This window comes from Polyodon spathula, chromosome 3 (assembly GCF_017654505.1).
Source record: "Polyodon spathula isolate WHYD16114869_AA chromosome 3, ASM1765450v1, whole genome shotgun sequence".
NCBI lineage: Eukaryota > Metazoa > Chordata > Actinopteri > Acipenseriformes > Polyodontidae > Polyodon > Polyodon spathula.
The window spans coordinates 45035554-45060190 of NC_054536.1; the positions used below are offsets into that span (position 1 = coordinate 45035554).

The window sequence follows — 24637 nt, forward strand, 5'->3', positions numbered from 1 at the left end:
AGTGACGTCAGGCCAGAATGAGGAAGCACACAGGTACTGCAGTTGCAACAAGAGACGTGTGGTGCCGTTTATTTAAATACAACAAAAATAAATAAAATATTTGAACAAAAATAAACACTGCTGATAAAGCAAAAATAAAAGTTCAAACAAAAACTCTGTCTTGAAAGTCTTGAACACTTATATACAAATATAGGTCAGGCTGGGCGATTGCCTTCACTGTTCCTATATCTTTTTTTTTTTTATTTCTCTCTCTCGCTCCTCGATCTCGTTCGGTCTCTTGAACACCACACCCCGCGTGCAGAGAGATGCAGGTTTATATGCAGGTGACCATCTCCCGATTAGCAACAAATTAATCACTTAATTCGGGAGATGGCCACCTTCTGCACAAGGTTTTTTTCAATTAATGTGGATGGGCTTCCCATCCACGCTGCAACATAAATACAAAAACAAAATATGGCCCCGCTGTCAAAACAATAACAAAACACACGGCGTTCCGCCGTCTTATATATACAAAATAAACACAATACAATAAATAAATAATTAACAAATACAAAATAACACAGGGGTGATGGGGGTAACCCCGTTCTAAAAATAAACAAACTGAACATGGCTGCTCGCCCTGTTACACCCTAATAAATGACAAAAGCAGAGTTACCATTTCTATGTTTGAGCTCCAGAATTCTGCCATTGGGCCATTGTCAATCTTGTAGAATTGGAGGAATAACTTATTCAAAGCTTCAAACTTGGGCATTTGAAACAAAACTCCAGCAGTATCCTTTGTGAACTGTCCTTGAATGACCATAATAGCATTTACTAATGGCTGAAATTCTGTGTCATCGTGGTTGTATTCCTCAAGCCATTGTCTAAATGTTTCCTACTAAACTCTCATTAGGGCTTCCATCATAACTTTATGTAGGCAAACTGTTCTGTTGTAATGACGGCCTTCTAGCACTTTATTGATAGATCCCGTTCTAATGATTTCTAGTTCTAGAAAGATGTCCCTGAGTCCAGCATCTGCAAAGCGTTTCCCTATTACAGCAAGTAGGATACAATGTATGTGAAAACCTCCCATGCAAGGCACAAAATGCTTGAATTCTTCCAGATGACAATGTTTGGGTCCTTCCAGATGAATCTCTGCATTTATTCATTAAAAAGCACAACATCATCATGGCCCAGTTCACCAGACATAACCTGAGCATTTGAGGGTGCACACCACAGAAACTTCTGTTGGAGAAGTATCCACCACTTAACAATAGCCAACAACACTGTGTAGAGGTACGTTGTGCTTCTTCAATCCAGCATTGAATCTTATCCTGTCCAAGACCCCTGGCAGGGGGAAATACTCCTTTTTCCTTGAGTGTAAACTGCTTTTCAGCCATGGAAGTTTCTACTTACAACATTGTGTGTAAGAGATGGAATGGCCAAATAAGTTTTCCATTTGAGATGATCCTGTCAGACTTTGAATACAAACAGCATATGTCACATGTTTTGGGGTTTTCAACCAGCAAGCACTTGTGTTGTAAATTAGGTCTATAACAATGTAAAAAATGTCAGTGTAAAACAAGTGATGATATCAAACACAAAAGCCCAAGTTAAGAGAAGCAACTGGGGGCAACCTTGTCAAACATCAAGCAAATAGGCACAATTGGAAAGGTGCTGGGGCCCAACATTCACACAGTTGTTGCTTCTAACTTGGCTTCTGGATGGAAAGCTCCTGATAGCCTCTTGTTGACTGTGTTTTAATGAATCCATCAGAGGCTGCAAGTGAAGAAGGAACTGCAATGTTGCATTTGCATAGCATGAAGTGAAATTAGGGTTGGTCAAGCCTGTGAATAGATAATTGTGATAATAGTGTAACTGAAAATGTTCTTTTAGAAGATTGAGGCTTTTGCTTTTTCTGAACATTAGTGATGGCTCGATGAATGAAATGTACTCTATCTTTTACCTTGTGTCCCTTGTGCATGTTGGTCTCCTTCAAGCTTATCAACTTAGGGCAATAGATCCCTCTGAGCCTATTGTACTCTGCAACTGCAGTTTGAGGTGCCTAAATGCAGGTGGGGTCAAAAAGTTGATAAGATGGACACCGCTTAAGGATGTAACTCTGGAAAGTGCAATGAAACGTTGTACATAGAAGGAAATGGAGTTACCAAGATCCATCCTAACTGTTTTTAGAGTCTTACCCTGGCATTTGTGAATAGTGATTGAATGAGCACCAATGAATGATCTACTCTCGAACAATGTAGACTCTGTCCATGATTTCAAACTTTGAGTGTAAACGTTCAAAGGTATGGGTCACTCCATTTTTAAATTAGATGGTTATGGTTTTGACCATACGTGTGTTTTCCAGATAGTAGGAAACAGTTAGAAGCTTCCATATTGCCCCATTGATGAGACCAGTGGCAATGTCAATGTTCTTGCGAAGCACCAGTTTGCAGCCTATTTTGACTTGTATGGTAGTTTCCAGTCCAGCTGTACAACTGCAGTCAGCCTTGTAGGAATTCATTTTTTTCAGTACATTTCTCTGAAAGTTACAGTCCATAAGGTGAATGTCCTCTCCAGGCATACGATCAAGCACGGCAGTCTAGATCTGGTTACAGGCATCTACATTAGGCATGACGTAGGTTGAGCCCTCAGGATGAAATAGCTAGGTGGCTATTTCTTTTTTAATTAGCAGTGGGAGAAAACCACTTCAGCAAGTCCAGTAGAATCTGCCAGTAGAATATTTTTAAATGCTGCAATAACAGTTCTGCTTGTGAAGCATCCACATTATAATTTGACAGAACAGGTGATTTATTTGCACTGTGCAGGACCTTATTTTCTCCCATTGGTGCTTGAGCCCCGCAACACTCACGGAATTGCCGCCTGTGCACCTATTATCAGTGATTAAAGGCTGGTTTTCAAACAAACTGATTATCGCTTAAATACTGTATTGGTATAAGAAAAGTGTGTTTTTAAAAAAGTAATTTCAGCTTTCAATCACTTAAAATATGCTGAAGATAATGTAAACAACACCAAGCTACAGACAGGGAGTCCCAAGCTTTAAATGTGTTACTGTTTATAATTAAGAACTCTTTAAGTTTAAGAACTTTATTATGAATATTGTGTTATTATGTTTTATGCAGCATACTACAATAGTGTTTATTATGTTCACTGTTTATTAGTTTTAAAATGTTTAGTAAAACGTGACCTATTGTTTGACCTCATTAGTACAACCGGCCACCTTTGCTAGTGACATCTTCAGTCAGGGTCATAACCAAGTATAAATCTCCACATTTTTGTAAAATGACTTTACACTTATTTCTAAAGATGCAATGCGTTTCAGTAAATTGAAATGATAAACTGAAGCAGAAGGAGAACGTAAACTGAAAACACCATTAAGTGGGGTTGGCATTGCAAGGGAGATGACGGGAGGTTTAACAGTTCCGATCGAGTGACAGTTTTCTAAACATTATTTGTAAATGCTTATTCACCATTGCTACAACATGTTACAAAATTATTCATCGTTTAATTATAAAATCACAATTTACAAGATTAAATCCGCTACTGTACTGGGTGCTGTCATAATAGGGTCACACGACTGTGATATTGTACGCCGATTGGCTCAGTGGATATTTCAGATTTTGCTAAATTAGAAGCCTGGCGCATAGCGAGTTATGGAAAGAAATGATCATTTCAGTTGTATTTAACATGGTGTATATAGTGTTTTGAGGACAAAGGACATTGACCATCAGAAAGTAGGCACTGTGAAATGAATGATCCTGCTTTTAGCTCAGTTTTTGTGCAAATAGCGTATATCGCATTTTGTATCTAAACCCTTCTGTAACAGGGGAGACCTGCGCTGACTCTCCGGGCGCATTCATAGTGCTGCAGCAAGAGGGCAGCAGCCTTACAATATTCGCCTGTCAGTCATGCCAGTGACACGGAGAGGTGGGAGAGAGGGTGTGTGTGGCTGTCCCTCTCTCCGAGTGGCTGAGAGGCTGGCCTTGGGGGATTGCTGGCCCTATAAAGATTACGCTCTGTGTGCCCTCGGGCTGCCCCCTTTAAGACAAAACAAGCCAGCTGGCGGAAGCTGAGCTGCTGGACCAAGCAAGAATTGATGCTGTTTCAAAGGCAAAGGGAGGTCACACCAAATATGGATTTGATTTAGATTTTTCTTCTGTTCACTCACTTTGCATTTAGTTAATTGATAAATATAATCTATTAACATGTCTATTTTTTTAAAGCATTCTTACTTTACAGCATTTTTTCACACCTGCCTAAAACTTTTGCACAGTACTGTATTTGTGTGTGTGTGTGTGTATATGTGTGTGTATGTGTATATATAAATTACACACAGTGTCTCTCAAAAGTATTCACCCCCCCTTGGACTTTTCCACATTTTATTTTGCTACAACATGGAATCAGGATCGATTTAATTAGGAGTGTTTGCCACTGATCAACACAAAAAAGTCCATAATGTCAAAGTAAAAATTAAAATCTACAAATTGTTCTAAATTAATTACAAATACAAAACAGAAAATAATTGATTGCATAAGTATTCGCCCCATTTGCTATGACATACCTGAATAAGCTCTGGTGCAACCAATTGTCTTTAGAAGTCACATAATTAGTTGAATGGAGACCACCTGTGTGCAATTAAGGTGATTCACATGATTTCAGGTTAAATACACCTGTCTCTGGGAGGTCCCATAGTTGGTTAGTACATTTCCTAACAAAAACTACTTCATGAAGACGAAGGAACATTCAAAGCAAATCTAGAATAAGGTTCTTCAAAAGCACCAATCAAGGGTAGGATATAACAACATTTCCAAGGCATTGAATATCCCCCGGAGCACAGTAAAGTCCATTATTAAAAATTGGAGAGAATATGGCACAACTGTGAATCTGTCTAGAACAGAGCCGGATGAGACGGGCACTAGTCTGGAGGCCACCAAGAGGCCTATGGCATCTCTAAAGGAGTTACAGTCCTCCACGGCTGAGCTGGGAGACACTGAGCATATGGCAACAATAGCCCGGGTGCTTCGCAAAACTGGCTTTTATGGGAGAGTGGCAAAATGAAAGCCATTGTTAAAAAAAAACTCACATCAAATCTCGGCTAGAGTTTGCCAGAAGGCATGTGGTAGAGAGACCAAGAGGAAGAAGATTCTATGGTCTGATGAGACCAAACTAGAGCTTTTTGGTGTCAATGCTAAGCGCTATGTTTGGCGCAAGCCTAACATCACACAACATCCTGAGAACACCATCCCTACCGTGAAGCATGGTGGTGGCAACATCATGCTATGGGGATTCTTCTCTGCGTCAGGGCCTGGAAAGCTTGTGAAGATAGAGGGCAAAATGGATGCAGCAAAGTACAGAGAAATCCTGGAGGAAAACCTGCTGATGTCTGCAAGAGACCTTGGACTTGGGAGAAGATTAATCTTCCAGCAGGACAATGACCCCAAACATACAGCCAAAGCCACACTGGAGTGACTTAAAACCAAAAAGGTCTGGAGTGGCCTAGTCAAAGCCTGGACCTCAATCCAATTGAGAATATGTGGAAAGATTTGAAAATTGCTGTTCACTAAAGGTCCCCATCCAACATGACAGAGCTTGAGCAATTTTGCAAAGAATAATGGGCAAAAATTACAGTATCCAGATGTGCAAAGCTGGTAGAGACTTATCCAAATAGTCATGGCTGTAATTGCTGCCAAAGGTGCCTCTACCAAATATTGATTCAAGGGGGTGAATACTTGTGCAATCAATTATTTTCTGTTTTGTATTTGTAATTAATTTATAACAATTTGTAGATTTTCTTTTTCACTTTGACCTTATGGACTTTTTTGTGTTGATCAGTGGCAAAAAATCCTAATTAAATCAATTTTGATTCCATGTTGTAACACAATAAAATGTGGAAAAGTCCAAGGTGGGTGAATACTTTTGAGAGCCACTATATACAATGCCTTGAAAAAGTCTTCACACCCTTGAACATTTGTCACATTCTACTGCCTAAAAAATAAAATTCAAAATGCATCAAAGTAGGAGTTTGTTTCACTGATCTACACGTCATCATCTACACTTTCAATGTGAAAGAACAATTAAAGAAATATTCAAAAAGTAATTAAAAATAAAACCCCGAAAAGTCAGTATTTTGGGGACTTTCACAGTTAACTGCATGAGAATCTAAATGGGCTGACAGCATGGCTAATTTAAATCTGAACCCCTTCTCCTTTATTTGCATAGCGTTCAGGGAAAAGTAGGAATTCCAAAGGGAAATGAGAGGCTTTACATATAAACACAAAAAGGCACCATGTCCACGTTTATTTCACAAGAAACATATGTCTCGTGAAAAGTCAAACGCTCATGTAACATGGCCTATTGTCAACTTTATTCAAGGAGAGCTGTCAGGAAAGTAACAAAGTTCAGTGTGGCTTTCCACAATAGTATAATATTATTTTTGATAATCACCCAGCAAATGTATTATTATTATTGTTGTTATTATTATTATTATTATTATTATTATTATTATTATTATTATTATTGTTATTATTATTATTATTTTATAGAAAATAATAGTAGTCATTAGACAGATCATAGACATTGCTCTGCTCTCTGCTTAATTTTTTTGTGCTTGCTTGCATGATTTTAGTGCATTTTCTATCATCATTGCATACTTAATACACCAAACAGTTCTTTGTTTCGTTATATTTATCATTTATTTGCATAACTGCCATGTTATTTTATTAATATTATATTTTTCTATTTTTTTGTGTAGAATTGTGAGCGAGTGACACTGAACAGTTTTTGATCAGTACAAAAACTGTTCATGTGCTTATAAATCCATGTTTTGCATATTTTTTCTTTTAATTTATAAGTTAACTACATTTGTGTGTAGGTTGCATTTGCATCTTATTCCACCTTCTATGTGAGCTAAATGTTTGCTGCTGTAGAAACCATCCATAAATACCAGGTGAAAATAAGTGATTAACATGCTTATATCACCAGGTTACCAAGTGTCAAGGTTGAATATTAGGTACTTCTCCACTTTCCAAATATAACTAGTTTAGGTTATATTTACTAATTTCTTCTTTTTTTTTTTTTTTTTTTTTTTCTGTAGGCATTTGGACACATCTCAACTAGATGTTGACGTGCAAACAACATACATCAGAGTAATTGTAAAAGGAAAGGTATATGCTCTGTACAGGCTTTACAGACTGTACAAATTAATTATCCCTCACATTAATCATGTGCTATTTAAATGTATTCTACGACAAATAAGAGTGGCAATTCCCTAATGCACAGTGGATATAGGAGCCGGCCAGATAGAGGATTAATAGTGGCCACATGGTTAAGAAGGTCTTGAGAATCAAATTTTTTTTATGCATTCCGGAGAACAGTTTAAAAAGTGAAACTGGGGACTTCCCTGAAGAAATATTCATAAATGATTAATTCAATGATAGGTAAAGCTAAAACACTTGTCCAGCAGTTAGTTTACGACTCTTTATAAAAGCATTATTTGTCAGTGGGGAACAGGTGTTTACCAATGTTTTCAGCCAAGTCTTCCTCTCATTCTGGCTTAAAGCTGTATACTTGAATTTATTACTTGTGGATGGTTTGCTCAATGTCATTGTCTCCACGAAACGAACAAGCACTTATTTCTAAATTATGAAATTTACTTTCAACTACACAGCCGCTTTCAGTTGGTGATCGAAATACCCATGTGCCAGCGAGCGGTAGCGGTATGACCAATCATGTCGAATTAGTGCGAACCATGGTTGACAGTGTTCTGGTAGGTGTTTGTTTATTCCTTATATATTAATCCCCACTGGAAAGTTGTTTTGCATTAGAGCAATTTAAAATGCATTATATATATAGGGCTGGAAACACTGGAAATGGTTACTCAATCCATGTTGACTTCACCCTTTTCCAATTTAAAAAAAGAAAACAAACCTACTGCTACGACAAAAAAAAAAATCTTTCCCAGTGCAGTTGGGAAATGTCCCTTCTTCCTGACTCGTATCTTTCATTGATTAGTTATGAATATTTTAACCCACCCCAACTACTCAGTGGGAGCAAATTCTTACATTTCTATTGGAGGCTCTGCTTGCAAGATTTAACATGAGATTACAATAGGTTAGTTTGCAGGATTTAAAGCTATATTACAGTTAGATTTAGAGTGAGAGAATTTGAAGCAGAATTTTAAAAAAAAGAGAGTGAATCAGGAATAGATAGAGCTTTCTGTCAATCTTCCTTTCTCAGTGTCATGTGCTCTCCCTTTCCAAGATGGCAAAAATAATATTACCAATTTTTACCGATACTGCACTAATGCAAAAAAAATATAATAAATCGCCTTGCTGTAGCACTATAAAGGCTGCTACCCACCAGACGAGATGTGGCAAGTGAAACTGTGCAGTGGTGCAATAAAATGAATACAACCAAAATGAACCAACCATTTCGAAGGAACTGGATAAGCCTGGTATGTATGATTTATTGCCATATATGTTGAAATACTGTCAGAGAAGACACTCATAATTTCCAAATCATGTTGATGAATATGTACCAGTCTTGATCATAGTTTTGTCAATAGCAATTTTAAACTGTTGTATAGATCTGGCAGTTTTCAAACCTGTCATATCGCCTCTGTGTGACTTCTGGTGTGTGTAGTCATGTCGCTGTGAAAGTATTTCGTCGGCAATTAAAAAATCGCATTGCGACTAGTGTGTGGCAGCTTTAACAGAAGTGGCCAAACAGCGGCTCCCGGTGAAATGCTGGTTGACGTACACTTTGCGGCTCAAATGAACTGAAGAAAGAATAACAAACAAAAGAGAAAGTAAAAATACACAAGCTTATTATTTGTGTTCTCTGTTAATTCATGTTAATTATTCTTTCTTCTATTTCGCTCTTGTTCTATCTGTCTCCTGTTTCTTTTGAGAAAGAAAATCCTGTAAGGATATTTTGTCACTTGTTGACTTTCGATACTGCTCGCTGGCACATGGGTATTTCGATCACCGACTGAAAGCGGCTGTGCAGTTGAAAGTAAATTTCATAATTTAGAATTAAGTGCTTGTTCGTTTCGTGGAGACAATGACATTGAGCAAACCATCCACAAGTAATAAATTCAAGTATACAGCTTTAAGCCAGAATGAGAGGAAGACTTTACTGAAAACAGTGGTAAACACCTGTCCCCCACTGACAAAGAATGCTTTTATAAAGAATCGTAAACTAACTGCTGGACAAGTGTTTTAGCTTTACCTATCATTGAATTAATCATTTATGCGCCAGCAGTATCTTGCAGAAGCCAAGCCAGACAATTTTAAGTATGTTTTGACACCTCAGACAGTGAACAGTACCCCTCTTAAATAGAGCCGTTAGGGGTCGAAAACCATGGACAAATTGAGAACAATAGGCTGTTTCTGAACGAAAGCAACCAGTGAGAAACACCCCATGTGGACTCGGGCACAACCCAAAATAACCAATCATAGGGTGGAAGTCAGGACAACAAAACCAGCCACGTGACTTTCAAAAGACGTGTTGCCCACGTGTGCTGCCCATGAGAGCTGCCTAAATGTGCTCTCCGCAAACGAGGTGTGTACCCTGTACCATACTGTTGCACTATACTGTACTGTGCTTGTACACTATAGACATGTTCTGTGTGTACCGTACGTTGTACTATAGTAAACAGTGCGGATGTTAAACATTCGATACAAACAGTACCATCTTTGATCTAATCAGCACTGGTTAGAGTCATTTACTACTGTTGTCACACTGCCAGCTGCATAGCAGCGTTGCTGCGTACATGCTCAGCATTCTCTTTTGGTACTAGTAATATATGCAGTACTGTTATAGCGATTAAAGTTAAAGATTGCTTGCATTACATGCTACTGCGGCTACATTATGCTGGGTTTTCATTCTTGTGACATATGCAAGAGGGGTCTCCCCACAGAGGACAGGCATGGCAGATAGGCTGCCTGTCTGGGTCCGGAGCACGATAAAGAGGCACTCACTGACAGCAATTATTGTTTTGTGCATCCTTCTCTATGTGTACATTAGAAAAATGAGTTTTGCACAGTTCTAGAGAGCGCTCTCTGTCCGTTCCACTTGGACGAGGGTCCCCTTCCTTAGCTCAGAAGGAGAGAGCTGTATCCTCTCATGAGAACTCTGTGCCTAGGGAAGGTAGGAGACCATCACGTAGGAGGCTGGCTTCACGGTCTTCCTCATAGAATCCTTCCCCGGTTCTTCTTCCGGTTTCCCTTCTTAAGAAAAGGAAGGTCTCATAGATCGGAGAGCTCTGAGCAGCTGGTTAAGCTGTTGGAGACGGTCTCCCAACAGGGAAACATGTTAGCTGAGCTGTTGCGCGACCGCACTGCTACACCTGCTCCCTCTGCACCATTACAGTTACAGGACTACATGCAGAGTGGCAGCAAGAGGATCTGCTGTTTCATGGCCACCCGCTGAGATGTTTTAGGACAAAGTTAGTAACGAATAACATATAAAAGAGAGGCTCTGTCATTCAGAGGCCCTACACATATAAGAGGGGTTCCGTCATTGAGGAAACCCGACAAACAGGAGGGGGGTCACCGTCTATGAGATGTCCCGACAAACGAAGAGGCTTATGAACCAGAAAGAAAAACATTGATTAGTAATATTAACACATAAAAGTGGTTCCGACTCTTCAGTGGCGCAACATATACAGTTGGGGGGTTCTGTCTCTGAGGATACCCGACATACAGGAGGGGAGCCACCATCTTAGAGGTGACCCGACATACAAAGAAGGGCACCGTCTTTGAGATTACCCAACATACGAAAAGGCTTGCAAACCGGAAAGAAAACAAAGTTAGAAGATGTTAATACACACAGAGCTGGTGTTCCGCCTCTTCAAAAGCCGAACATAATAGAAGGGGGGTTCCAGACCCGACAAACAGGAGGGGTTCCGCCGTTTGGGGTCCTACATGAATAGAGGCATCAGAGCCTGAAAGAGAAGTAGACAAAGGATTATGCATGCTAAGAAGGGGTTTGGCCGGGGGTCCCCTCTGACTCACGGCGAACATTCCTCTATGAGGTCAATAAAGCGACACTTAACAAAGGGTTGGAGAAAGTAGAATCACTAACCCCCCAAAAAATGGACCCCCGGCTCCCCGCTGAAAACATTTATAGGAAGAAAAAAGAGAACCACCAACGCATATAAAAAGAAAAAAGAAAGAAAACATTTAACAAGAAAGAAAAAGGCTTAACATGACACTGGGGTTAGTAACTGTACCCTACTGACTATGTGAAGACCCTCTGCACAGTGGGAAGGAAAAAAAACCTTTATTTTATTTAATTTTATATTATTTTAATTTATTTTATTTTAAAAGAGGAAACCTTCGGCAGTCCAGGCAGAAAGGCCGTCCCTGCTCCGGACATACTAGCAATGGACTGATGAGCAGATGCTATTTCGGCTGGTGAAGAACGAATGTAAGCTTCGAATGCTGATGAGGTCCAGCGACCCATATTTTTGATGGTGATATGTTGCTGGTTAATCTTTGCACCTGCTGCTGAAGTGGCTGCCCTGATTTTGAATGAATGTGGAGTGTAGAATTGCGAGGTAAGACCTGCTCTGGAAACCAAAGCGGAGAGCTGAGAAGAAAACCAATACCTTGAAACAACAGACCCGCTTGCATTGATGAATCGGAAGGAGATTTAGGTTTATGTTCTGTAATGTATTTTAGCATGAAAGAAAATGGGCATAGAGGAGACTCAATTTTTGAAAGTTGAATACATTGTCCTTGCCGAAGCTGATCAGTTTTTGAAATGCAAAGAAAGAAAATAAAATGAGAATCCAGAATATGAGTAAGGTCGCAGTAGCGAATACCCAGTGTGGGAGAAATGGAAATAGAAGGGACTGTTTATTCAGATCATCTCAAAAACCAAAAAATGCAGAAAGAAACTGGTGCCAGATGCAGATAATCCTTTGCATGAACTATAAAAGCCATGATCCAATTCTGATTAAAAGAAGTAGGATTAAAAGAGTAGGGAGTAGAGCAGAAGGTTACATAACAAGCCCAACCTGTAGGGAGTAAGAAGATCTGGTAGGAGCAGCAAGTGCTGAAACCATGTGATCTTGAGCTGAATTAAGTAGATTATTGATGGTTGGATTCAGTTGAAAATTAGCTGGTTGAACTGAGGAGTTGCTGCTGGGAATGGCAGAGCTGTAGAAATCAATCTGTGAAATTTGGCTATCTGTAAACGAGAGAGAGCATCAGCTGCAATATTACATATGCCCGGTAGATAGCGAGCTTGTATTAGAAAATTGTTGGATACTGAAATCCAAACTAGCTGCTGCAGTAATAGCATGATAAGAGGGGAACTGCAAGGGCCTTTATTTATAATATGAACTGTAGCTACATTATCGCAATAAAATAAGATTGATTTCTTGAACCAGAGGTGACCCCATAGCTGGACTGCTGCAACTATTGGATAAATCTCAAGAAGAGCAGTGGACTTTAGCTGTGGAGATAGGTTTTCAATTTCCAGGGGCCATATACTGGAAAATCATTCTTTAAAATACCTCAGAATCCAAGAGATGATGCGTCTGTTAACAAAGCCATGTCGTGCGGTGCTGAGATGAAATTGTCATAAAACATGGATAAGCCGTTCCAATGCTGAATAAGAGCAGACTAGATTTTAATATCTTTCCCCTCTTCTGATGAAATATTAATGTAAGAGTCCAAATTTTTTGCTGTTGATTCAAGAGCAAGTAGACGAGATATAAATGTCCTCCCTTGGGGAATAATGTGAATTGCAAAATTGAAGTGACCCAGCAATGAAAGCAGAGCACGTTTTCTGATTGTTTTACTAATCTGAAAGTTCTGAATAAGAAATCGAATGTGATTTTGAGTTTGGACTCAGGGAGGCTGGCTTTGAATTTTTCTGTGTCCAGAATGATTCCAAGAAATTCCAGAGAATGAAGGGGGCGATTGCTTTTTCCTCTGAGAGCGGGACGCCAACTTCTAAAAACAAACTCTTGAGTTTAGTAATTGCTTCCGCTGGGGGATCAGATGGAGGGGAGATCAATAAAAAATCATTAAGCAGGTGAAGCAGAAATGGAACATGGTAGGCATTGAGCAGTATCCAGCATAATGCTTCAGACACAGGGGAATGATCTGCTATAGATACAAAATCCTGGGAGTCCTCTGAATCTGAAGAGAGATGCTGTAAGTAATCCATTTTGTTCTTAGCTAGTTTAACAAAAAAAAAAAGGGTTTTGCAGTCCTCTTTGATTTACACCAGAACAAAAAACCGCAAGACAACTAGGAGGAGGAGACTAAGGTTTAAATAGAATAGATGTAATTGGTGGAAGATGATAGGGCGCATGGGCCTAGTATCACCCCCTGAACCACACATTGGTTTAACATCTATCGCTGCTTTTGAGGAGGCAGTTGAACAAGATTTCCCCTCTGAGGAGGGTGACTCAGGTGGCGCAACACTAGTTGCGCATGTGTCATTATTAGCTGAGCTTTGGCCACTGATAAAAAATGACAAATGAAGCGCTCAATTTTTTAGAATGATCCTCTTCTCTCTTTGGTGTCTCCTCCAGTACACCCGGATTTCCTATTTGAAGTGCTTTCATCCTGAGGTGACCCGGCTACAGCACCTGCTGCTTCACGTTCTTTGGGAGTGCTGTACAGTCTGCGTGAGGCAGAAAAACTCAGCTTGGCTGATTTTCCACCAGTAGATGCCACTATCGCATTATTGGTGCAAGTCCCAAAGCTAGTGCTTTTTAATAAAGATGCTATCTGCCCAAATAAGCAGTGCAGGGTTTCTGAAATTATACTTAAAGGCTTACTCAACTGGCTCTTTTTCTGTGCGATTGGGTAATTTTATCACCATCTTGGTGGCTTACCAGAGCTGTTTGTTGATGTCTCTTTCTTAGAGTCACAGACCAACACCACAGCAGCTTGAGGAACTGCAGCTGGTGATTAAGAACCTGCTCCGTATTTTAGTAGCTGCAAGACGTCAGCTCTGGCTGTCTCAGACGCGCATTGCAGATGGTGATTACTCCAGGACTTTTGGTCCTGCGGTAGATGACATGCTTTAGTGCTCTCATCGGGTGCAGAAGTCAACGAAGGAACTGGTGCATCTGCTTCCAAAGATGCTGCCTCCAGTACGTAGACCATGCCAAACTGGAGACCAAGGTTCCAGCAGCCTCAGAGACTGGCACAGCCAGAGGGGGTTTTCACAACTGATCCGCAGCTGCGCAAAGGGGGAAATTCAATAAGTTCTGCAATTCAAACATGGTCCTCCTCCATTTCAGGGCGTGACTACAACATTAGTCATGGACCCATGAGACGCTTTGGTATTGTCTCAGGAGGTGACAGCCCTGCTGCAGAAGTGGGCTATTTGCACAGTTCATCCTCTTCACTTGGAAGAAGGACCAATCCTCTATGTCAGACAGGTCAACCCTTATCTGAGTTGAAGGAGGTTCAAAATATTAACCATGCAGCAGTTGTTACAGTCAATAAGGCTAGGCGACTGGTTCACCACGGTGGATTTAAGACGCTTACATCCCAATAAAATCAGGGCACAGGAAGTTTCTACCAATCAGCCTGTCTTTAGCCCCCTGTGTATTTTCAAAGTATATGGAAGCTATTCTGGCCCCACTGAGACTCTGGGGCATCACAGTGCTCAGTTACCTGGATGACTGGCTCATTTGTGCTCAATCTCCAGCGCAGCCAGGGGCTCACACGAAACTTGTCACAGATCACCTGTTCCGGTTAGGTCTGTTTGTGAACTAAGCAAAGAGCCAGCTTGCAACTTCACAGACTCCTATTTAGGAGTGTGTCTGGATTCCAGGACTGTTGTCCATTCTGTCAGAGGACAGAGTGCAGAGAATAGCCGCTTATCTGAAGCTTTTTCAGCCTAGCGAGAAGCTCGCAGTAGTGACGTTTCAGCGGCTTCTGTGCTTGATGGCAGCAGCTTTCCAGACCATCTCCTTGGGTCTTCTGCACATGTGCCCTCTCCAAGGCTGGTTCAACAGCAGGGTATTTCAAGCCACATTGAACCGCAGCCGTCTACTAACAGTGTATCGCCACTGTCTGCAGGCACTATCCTGGTTGACACAGCCTACTCGACTATACTTAGGTGTGTACAAGTGTGTTTCAAATGTGATGCGAACACTAGCATATTATGTGGACAAGACCAAAAGTTGGAGGAGGTCTGAACAGTTGTTCTTTTATCTGTTATGGGGCTAAGTCCCATTGGAAAGCTCTAAACAGAGGCTGTCAAGATGGATCACAGATACGGTTCAGACTGCATATGATCAAGCCAGTTTGCCCCCTCCAGATGAGCTCATCGCCCTTTCTACCAGAGGCATGGCAACTTCATGGGCTTTATTCCAGTATGCAACTGTTAAAGACATTTGCAATGCAGCGGTGTGGGCTACGCCCCACACTTTTACGCGGTTCTATCGGCTGAATGTTGTGGAGCCACAAAACCTGGGTAGTGTTAAGTGCGGCCTCGAGCTTGACCCTTACAGCATAAAATTGGAGTTGAGCTCCCCACATTTTTTAAGCCCTGTTACTTGTACTAGGTTCCTCATGGTAATGCGCAAGGTGGCCTTGGCCGGGCCTTGTAGCTTTTCACTTGGTCTACAATATCCGATGCAACAGCTTTGGTATGTCTACCTGTGGCAGAGCAAAGCTCTGCCCTTTTAAATTGGCAGGGATGGGGTTAACTTCCCCTGCCTGCCTGGGTTTATTATGTTCAGGTGGCTGGGGTTGATTAGTTGATTAGGTTGATTAACGATCAATCAGCGCCCAGCCACCTGATATAAAAGGAGGCCTCTGCTTCTCATTTGGGAGGAGGGAGCTGAGGAAGCAGGTTGGTGTTTGTTTTGTGGTTTTTGAATTTTCTAAATCCAGTGAAGGCATTGCCCAGCCTGGAAACTTTATTTTTGTGAGTTTTGTTTTTGCTTTATTTGTGTTTGAGTATCTGTTATTTTGCCCTTGTGCACTTTATTTTTGTTAATTTATAATAAAATTGTTATTTTTTTGAACTGCAGACTGTCTCTGGGCCTCTATCCACTCGCCAGCCTGCCACACTACCCATGAGGTAATGGTTACATTTCCTACTTGAAAGGGAATGTTAGGTTATTATCATAACCCTGGTTCCCTGAAATAGAAGGATAACCGTTAATCTTCAAGGTCGCTGCGTCTTGCAGCAGTCTTGAGGGAAAAATGGTGATGTTTTGAGTGACTGCAGTCTCTTATGCTCTTGGGGGCGGGCATGACTGCGTCAGGGGCACTACATGTAGCTTTGGAACATCTGGTTAGACGAGTGGTCCTCAAAGTGGTGCCCGCGGGAAAATTTGTGCCCACGAAGCCAGGCCATCGTGCCCGCGGCAGCTGTTCTTAAATTATGGGTTGTGAACATATTTCTGGTGGGTAGTAGCTTAGTAAAATAAAGAAAGCTTTAACACGTTTTCCAACAAAAGCACCGTAGCATTCAGCCTGACAGTGCTGCTCACTTATGCTGTGCTTCTACGTACTTGACATTTTCTTTTTCTTTTTCCCAAAGGGCTTCTGCGTTACGATCAACCAATTGAATATCTGCATTGCCTCTGCAGTAGCCCAATCATAAGTTAGTTGGGTGGGACATAAACTGTGTCTGTTTCAGTTACAGGTATTGACAGTAAGTTTAACCAATAGGAGAGTTAAATATCTGCCAAGTTTTACTCAGCTGTCCAAATATATGTAAGCAGAGGCCGTTCATGGTATTCTGCATGAAATTTGAAGGCGAGTCAGTAGCCAGTGGGAAAGAAAAAGATCTGACAATTGTCCAATCATTCGTGAGCAGAGGCGGGTATTAATATGCCAGATAAGCACCTAATTTCGCCAACTGTTATTGAGAAAATTAATAAATTTCAGTATGTAGAATTTAATTTTCTCTCTGTATTTTATATTTTTTTTCACCAGACAAGGGAAACACCACAGTATATTTAGTTACAAATCGAATTTTTCTGAATAATTGTACTGGAGATGAGCGATCTTTAAAATAGTGTTGACAAATTTGTCAAATTGAAACAAAGCAAGATGCTATCTGTCCTCTTTTTAGTTTATTCACGGTTATCTGTGTAAACATGCTTTTTAAAAAATGTTTGAATTGCACATTTTATGTAAATTATTTAAAGAATAGGCGCAGCACGCACAATTACTACCTGAGACTTGGCCTTATCAGAGTGAGCCAAGAATAACTCCTGTGCAAAAGTACTGTACTGTACCGAACTGTGCAAAAGTTTTAGGCAGGTGTGAAAAAATTCTGGAAAGTAAGAATGCTTTAAAAAATAGACATGTTAATAGATTATATTTATCAATTAACTAAATACAAAGTGAGTGAACAGAAGAAAAATCTAAATCAAATCCATATTTGGTGTGACCACCCTTTGTCTTCAAAACAGCATCAATTCTTCTAGGTACACTTCCACAAAGTCAGGGATTTTGTAGGCATATAGTCAGGTGTATGATTAAACAATTATAACAGACAGGCGCTAATGATCATCAATTCAATATGTAGGTTGAAACACAATCATTAACTGAAACAGAAACAGCTGTGTTGGAGGAATAAAACTGGGTGAGGAGCAGCCAAACTCAGCTAACAAGGTGAGGTTGCTGAAGACAGTTTACTGTCAAAAGTCATACACCATGGCAAGACTGAGCACAGCAATAAGACACAAGGTGGTTATATTGCATCAGCAAGGTCTCTCCCAGGCAGAAATTTCAAGGCAGACAGGGGTTTCCAGATGTCCAAGTTCTTTTGAAGAAGCACAAAGAAACGGGCAACGTTGAGGACCGTAGATGCAGTGGTTGGCCAAGGAAACTTACTGCAGCAGATGAAAGACACATCATGCTTACTTCCCTTCGCGATCGGAAGATGTCCAGCAGTGCCATCAGCTCAGAATTGGATAAAAACAGTGGGACCCTGGTACACCCATCTACTGTCCGGAGAAGTCTGGTCAGAAGTGGCCTTCATGAAAGACTTGCGGCCAAAAAGCCATACCTCCGACGTGGAAACAAGGCCAAGCGACTTAACTATGCATGAAAACACAGGAACTGAAAAATGGCATCTGGACTGATGAGTCAAAATTTGAAATATTTGGCTGTAGCAGAAGGCAGTTTGTTCGCCGAAGGGCTGGAGAGCGGTACACAAATGAGTGTCTGCAGCAAACAGTGAAGCATGATGGAGGTTCCTTGCAAGTTTGGGGCTGCATTTCTGCATAAGGAGTTGGGGATTTGGTCAGAATTAATGGTCTTCTCAATGCTGAGAAGTACAGGCAGATACTTATCCATCATGGAGGCCCAAATTTATTCTGCAGCATGACAATGACCCCAAACATACAGCGAAAGTCATTAAGAACTATCTTCATCGTAAAGAAGAACAAGGAGTCCTGGAAGTGATGGTATGGCCCCCATAGAGCCCTGATCTCAACGTCATCGAGTCTGTCTGGGATTACATGAGGAGAGAGAAGCAACTGAGGCTGCCTAAATCTACAGAAGAAATGTGGTTAGTTCTCCAAGATTGGACCAACCTACCTGCCGACTTCCTTCAAAAACTGTGTGCAAGTGTACCTAGAAGAATTGATGCTGTTTTGAAGGCAAAGGGTGGTCACACCAAATATTGATTTGATTTAGATTTTTCTTCTGTTCACTCACTTTGCATTTAGTTAATTGATAAATATAAACTTAAACATGTCACACTTAAACATATAACATGTCTATTTTTGAAAGCATTCTTACTTTACAGCATTTTTTCACACCTGCCTAAAACTTTTGCACAATACTGTATGTGTGTGTGTGTGTGTGTATATATATATATATATATATATATATATATATATATATATATATGATATATATATATATATATATATTACACACACACTTTGTGTATGTCTCGAAGGCAGTGTTTAAGATAAGAACCTATGAAATAGTCAGCTTGCCCACAAAGTAAGATCAGTTTATGCCCGTGCCCAAATTACTTTGAGGACCACTGGGTTAGACGGTGTCAAACGATGAATACCAATGAGGTAATGGTTCCATTTCTATTTCAGGAATAATAACCTAACGTTTGTTCATTTTATAGTCCCTCAACCAGGACAGATATAATAGTCTTTGGGTCTAATCTTTGATCTTCGTGCAATCTCCTTGCTAAATTTTTGCAAATAAATACCACTCTGCACAAAAAGAGAGATATTCCAATACAGCACAAAGCAGTTGCTCGACATTGGAATATAGCAGTTTTTTTGTGCAATTAGCAAATCTGTTTGTTCCTCGCAAAACCGTCTGCGCAGTCACTACCAATATAACAACTGCACACAACAGCCAAGCGAGAATGCAGAACGATAGACCGTTACCATTATTGTACAAGACTTAATATTCATATTATGTCATACCCTATTCTCCACACAAAAATAACCTGCACACGGAATGCAGAATCAACCCTCAACACATATCAGTAGCATTGGCACCCCCGAACTGCAGCATTAGAATACAGTATTTATTCAAAATATAACTTAAATATGTTGCAGTGACTTGCTAATAAAATATGTCAACAAGAAGGAGTCTGCTTTTTTAGTAGCTCAGAATTACGCTGTATACAAACGTGCCCCGTCTCTCTTCACTAACCTGCTGTCGTGGCCGTCAACACTATACAGTACACATATTTATAGAAGTATAGCCTGTAAAACAAATCCACGATGCCGACAACACTCATCCATTTGAAAGCCCCGATCTGCACATGTATCCCTTAATCATTTTCCTCTTGAAAGTCTTCCCCTTCCAACTGCCCTGCCTCACCATGCCCCCTGCCCATATCATGGCACAGTACAGGCAATGGCATGGAATGCATATAAAGCATGTACACCGGTAGAACTACTTCTGATATTAATAAGAAATAAATAACACTATTAAAAAATAAAATCAACAGTCAGCTGTGTCCTTATATCTTGTAGAATTTCTGGGTGAGGGGCTTGAAAAGTAAAGGGAGCCTTTGGTTGAGCCCCGAGAGCACTGCGATGTAAACTACACAGCTCTTTTCCAAAACTAATGTTGCTGAGGATAGGCATTTAGCAATATGCGCATTTTATGGAATCATTCTGCGCACTGCAAAACCCTAATGATCCTCGCAAACTTTGCCATATTCGTTCAGATTTATCCTTTCGTAATTCAAATCATTTAGCACAAATGCATATGACATTTGTCCACATGCATAAATTTGTATCTAATGTTTATCATTATCGTAGGCAATATTTAAAGGGCCTTCACAGATTTACCTGAGCCTGTTTCCTAAGAAGAGAGGTGAATTAACGATGCCTCTGATTTTGTCTTCTTAATTTTGACAGGTGTCTCACAAATATGAGTAGGCTACATTTCACCTATTCAATTAATCAATGCAGTGTTTTTTACTTTTTAGTTTTCTGTTACGATCTGTTTTTTTTTTTTTTTTTTTTTACTGTAAAATGTACCAGTGGCCATCTGCGTGTTTTGTCCATCCATAATTAAATACTGTACTGCAGTTACTACTCGCTCGTATCCAACTTTGATCTTAAATATAACTATATTAATGTATTGCAACTGCTTTTATTTAAACTTCCCTTAAACTGATTTACGCATTCCATTTTGCAGTCGTTATTAGTCTGATTTGACTTAATTTTGCTTCCATGCTGATAGCTGGGAAGCTTGTTGTTTTTGTTAGGATTAATATTATAGTCTAACTGAAATAGCTGTTAATTGATTTTTATGATGTGTGTGTGTGGGTGTGTGTGTGTTTTAACTATAAATCACACCTCTATAAGAGCGTTGGCTAAAAAAACAAAACACATATACCTAACAACAACAATAATGGTAGTCCTGGAATCACCTTTTTATAAGTGTGTTTTATGTTGGGAAATATTTTTAAGAAAAATAAAAAAACTGAAATATCTTGCTTGCATAAGTATTCAACCCCCACACATTAATATTTGGTAGAGCCACCTCTCTTTTGGGGTAAGTATGTACCAGCTTTGCACACAGTGTTGGAGTGATTTTGGCCCATTCTTCTTGGCAGATTTGCTCCAGGTTGTTCAGGTTGGTTGGATGACGCTTGTGGACCACAATTTTCAAATAGTGCCACAGATTCTCAATGGGATTGAGATCAGGACTTTGACTGGGCCACTGTAGGACATTCAGTTTTTGTTCTTGAGCCACTCCAATGTTGCTTTGGCCTTGCGCTTGGGATCATTGTCCTGCTGAAAGATGACTTTCCTCCCAAGCTGAAGCAGATTCTCTTGCAGTATTTTCCCATGCTTCCTTCAATTATAACAACAGTCCCTGCTGATGAGAAGCATCCCCACAGCATGATGCTCACCAGCATACTTCACTGTAGGGATGGTGTGTCTTGAGGCATGGGCAGTGTTAGGTTTGCGCCACACATAGCGCTTTGAGTTTTGGCCAAAAAGCTCTATCTTAGTCTCAACTGACCACAAAACTTTTTCCCACATCGCAGCTGGGTCACTCTCATGCTTTCTGGCAAACTCCAGACGTGCTTTCAGATGGTACTTTTTGAGTAACGGCTTCTTTCTTGCCACCCTCCCATACAGGCCAGTGTTATGCAGAGCTCTTGATATGGTTGACTGGTGCACCATTACTCCACTCCCAGCCACTGAACTCTGTAGCTCCTTCAGAGTAATTGTTGGCCTCTCTGTGGCTTCTCTCACAAGTCTCCTTCCTGTTTGAGCGCTGAGTTTTGAAGGACGGCCTTTTCTTGGCATTGCCTGGGTGGTGTGATGCAACTTCCACTTCCTGATTATTGATCCAACTGTGCTCACTGGGATATCCAAATACTTGGATATTATTTTGTACCCTTTCCCTAATCTATGCATTTGTATTACTTTATCTCGAACTTCTGTAGAATGCTTTTTGGTCTTCATTTTCCTTCAGATTCACAGCCTTACCAATGATCCTTCAACAGTGGGGTTTTTATCCAGAAAATGTGACAGAAACTTTAATAGTTAACAGGTGGAGGCCAATGGTAAGGTAATTGTGTCCTCGTTAGGGCAATTTCTTTCATTGGTGCAAACTGGGAGCTTCCACAGCACAGGGGTTGAATACTTATGCAAGCAAGATATTTCAGTTTTTTATTTTTCTTAAAAATATTTCCCAACATAAAACCAATGTCACCTTACAATAATTGATTTTGAGTTTAAGTGTTTAAAAATAAAATATCAAACAGAACGAAATTTAATGTACCAGTTGTAATTCAGTAATATGAGAGAATTGGTCAGGGGTCTGAATACTTTTGCAAGGCACTGTATATATATATATATATATATATATATATATATATATATATATATATATATATATATATATATATATATATACAGACACACACACACACACACAGTATAACCCATTGTATTTGATTCAAATGAATTGTATTTATATACACTACCGGTCAAAAGTTTTAGAACACCCCCATTTTTCCAGTTTTTATTGAAATTTAAGCAGTCCAGTGAATAACCTGAAATGGTACAAGGGTAAGCGGTAAACTGCCAGAGGTTAAAAAAAAAGTTTAGGTTAACAAAAACTGAAAAATAATGTACATTTCAGAGTTATACAAAAAGGCCTTTTTCAGGGAACAAGTAATGGGTTAACAACTTACAGCTGTTCTGCAGCCTTGAAAGTTGATGCTAACAAGTCCCAACTTTTGTTGATTACTTACAAACCCTCTGTCTGTATAAAAGCAGTTCTGGAACAGACTATTACTACACCCTCTTAAGCATTATTTGGACAGTATTGTACTGCAGGAAGTAGTATATTGCTATCATAATGGTGAGAAAAAGGCAATTAACAAAGGAAGACAGACGGACCATTATAACCCTTAAAAATGTAGGTCTTTCCTTTCGAGAAATTGCAAAGAAAGCCAAGGTGTCAGTGAGTACAGTTTCCTACATCATCAAAAGGCACTTTGAAACTGGGGGAAACTCTGACAGGAAGAGGTCTGGCAGACCCAAAGCCACAACAGAATCAGAAGACAAGTTTCTGAGAGTCAACAGCTTGCGTGGTAGGCGGCTCACAGGACAACAGCTTCAAGCACAGCTTAACACTGATCAAAGTAAGCAACTTCGAGCTGCAGGTTTGACAGGTCGAGTGGCAGTAAGAAAGCCATTGCTAAGATGGCAAAATAAGAAAAAGAGGCTTAAGGATGGCGAAAGGATGGTTCCTCGGTATGTGACACCAACTGTCAAACATGGATCCAGAGTCGGCGAGTGGCACCCTGAACCAAAATGGCTACCACAACATTTTGCAGCGCCATGCAGTACCCTCTGGTATACGCCTAGTTGGTCAGTGGTTCATCCTACAGCAAGATAATGACCCAAGACATACCACCAGGCTATGTCAGAACTACCTTAGGAGAACAAAACTGTAGGCTTCAAAGCATGGAATGTCCAGCACATTCTCCAAACCTAAACCCCATTGAGCTGGTTTGGGATGAACTGGACAGAAGGGTGAAAGCAAAGCAAACTACAAGTGCAACACATTTGTGGGAACTTCTGCAACAGTGTTGGGAATAACTTTCTGAACAATATTTGATTTCCATTGTAGAAAGAATGCCACGAGTGTGTTCTGCTGTTATATCTGCAAAAGGTGGCTACTTTGAGTAAAAAATTTAGATTAAATTTTGTTAAACAAAACGATTCCATGATTTCTTTTTTTATCTCCAATGTTTTTGTTCTATGCTTTAATTTTAGAGTACATTGAGACATTAAACTGCGTAAATTTCAATAAAAACTGGAAAAATAGAGGTGTTCTAAAACTTTTGACCGATTTAGTGTGTGTGTGTGTGTGTGTGTGTATATATATATATATATATATATATATATATATATATATATATATATATCAATATATATAAAACGCAATTCATTTGAATCAAATAAAACGGGTTGAATGAGCAGTGGAATGAATGAAGCCCCTCCCGACAAATCCCAAATCAGTAATCAATATAGCCTGCTGTATGCCTGTGTAGCAGGGAGAGATCTGTGCTGACTCTGCTGGCGTGTTCACGGGCTGCAGGAAGAGGACGGCAGTCTCCCAACAACCGCCTGTCAGTCATGGCAGTGACACAGGGAGGTGGGAAAGTGGGTGTGTGGACTTTCCCCCTCTCTGAATGGCTGAGAGGCTAGTCTTGGGAGATTGTTGGTCCTATAAAATAACGCTCTGCTGTTTCCTCAGGTCTGTCCTTTTAAACGCGCCAAGAGTGCGGAAGCGCTGGTCAACGACCGAGAACCAGTGGGAGAGAAAGAAACGGAGGTTCAGAGCGAGACATTGAGGGCGGGGAACCCTTGGGCAGACCCCTGATTAGTATATCAGAGCAGGCTAGTGAGCCGGCAGTGTAGGACGGTGATCCGGGTCGCACAGGCAGCGGCGACTGGGATATCGATGCAAAGTGCAGCACTTTTTCTTTGTAGTTTTTGTTACTGTTTTATTTTCCCTGTTTCTTTGTGCCTTCTGTTTTGAATTATTGTTTCGAAGCACCTGCAAGGGCGCCGGTATTGTGTACCATCGCTTGGTATGCCCGTGGTTCTGTTTACCATCATTGGTAAATCAGACCACGGACCCACAGCGCCATCTGTGGGATTAAAGAA

The 24637-nt window shown here is 40.3% G+C and overlaps 1 protein-coding gene across 1 annotated transcript in view; it reads left to right on the forward strand.

Moving 5' to 3' along the window:
- dnaaf11 (dynein axonemal assembly factor 11) overlaps positions 1–24637 on the forward strand; it is a 97792-nt gene that overhangs the window by 35971 nt on the left and 37184 nt on the right. The window contains exon 9 of the mRNA XM_041245310.1: positions 7094–7163. Coding sequence (XP_041101244.1) covers positions 7094–7163 — 70 coding nt within the window. The remainder of the gene's footprint in view (positions 1–7093; positions 7164–24637) is intronic.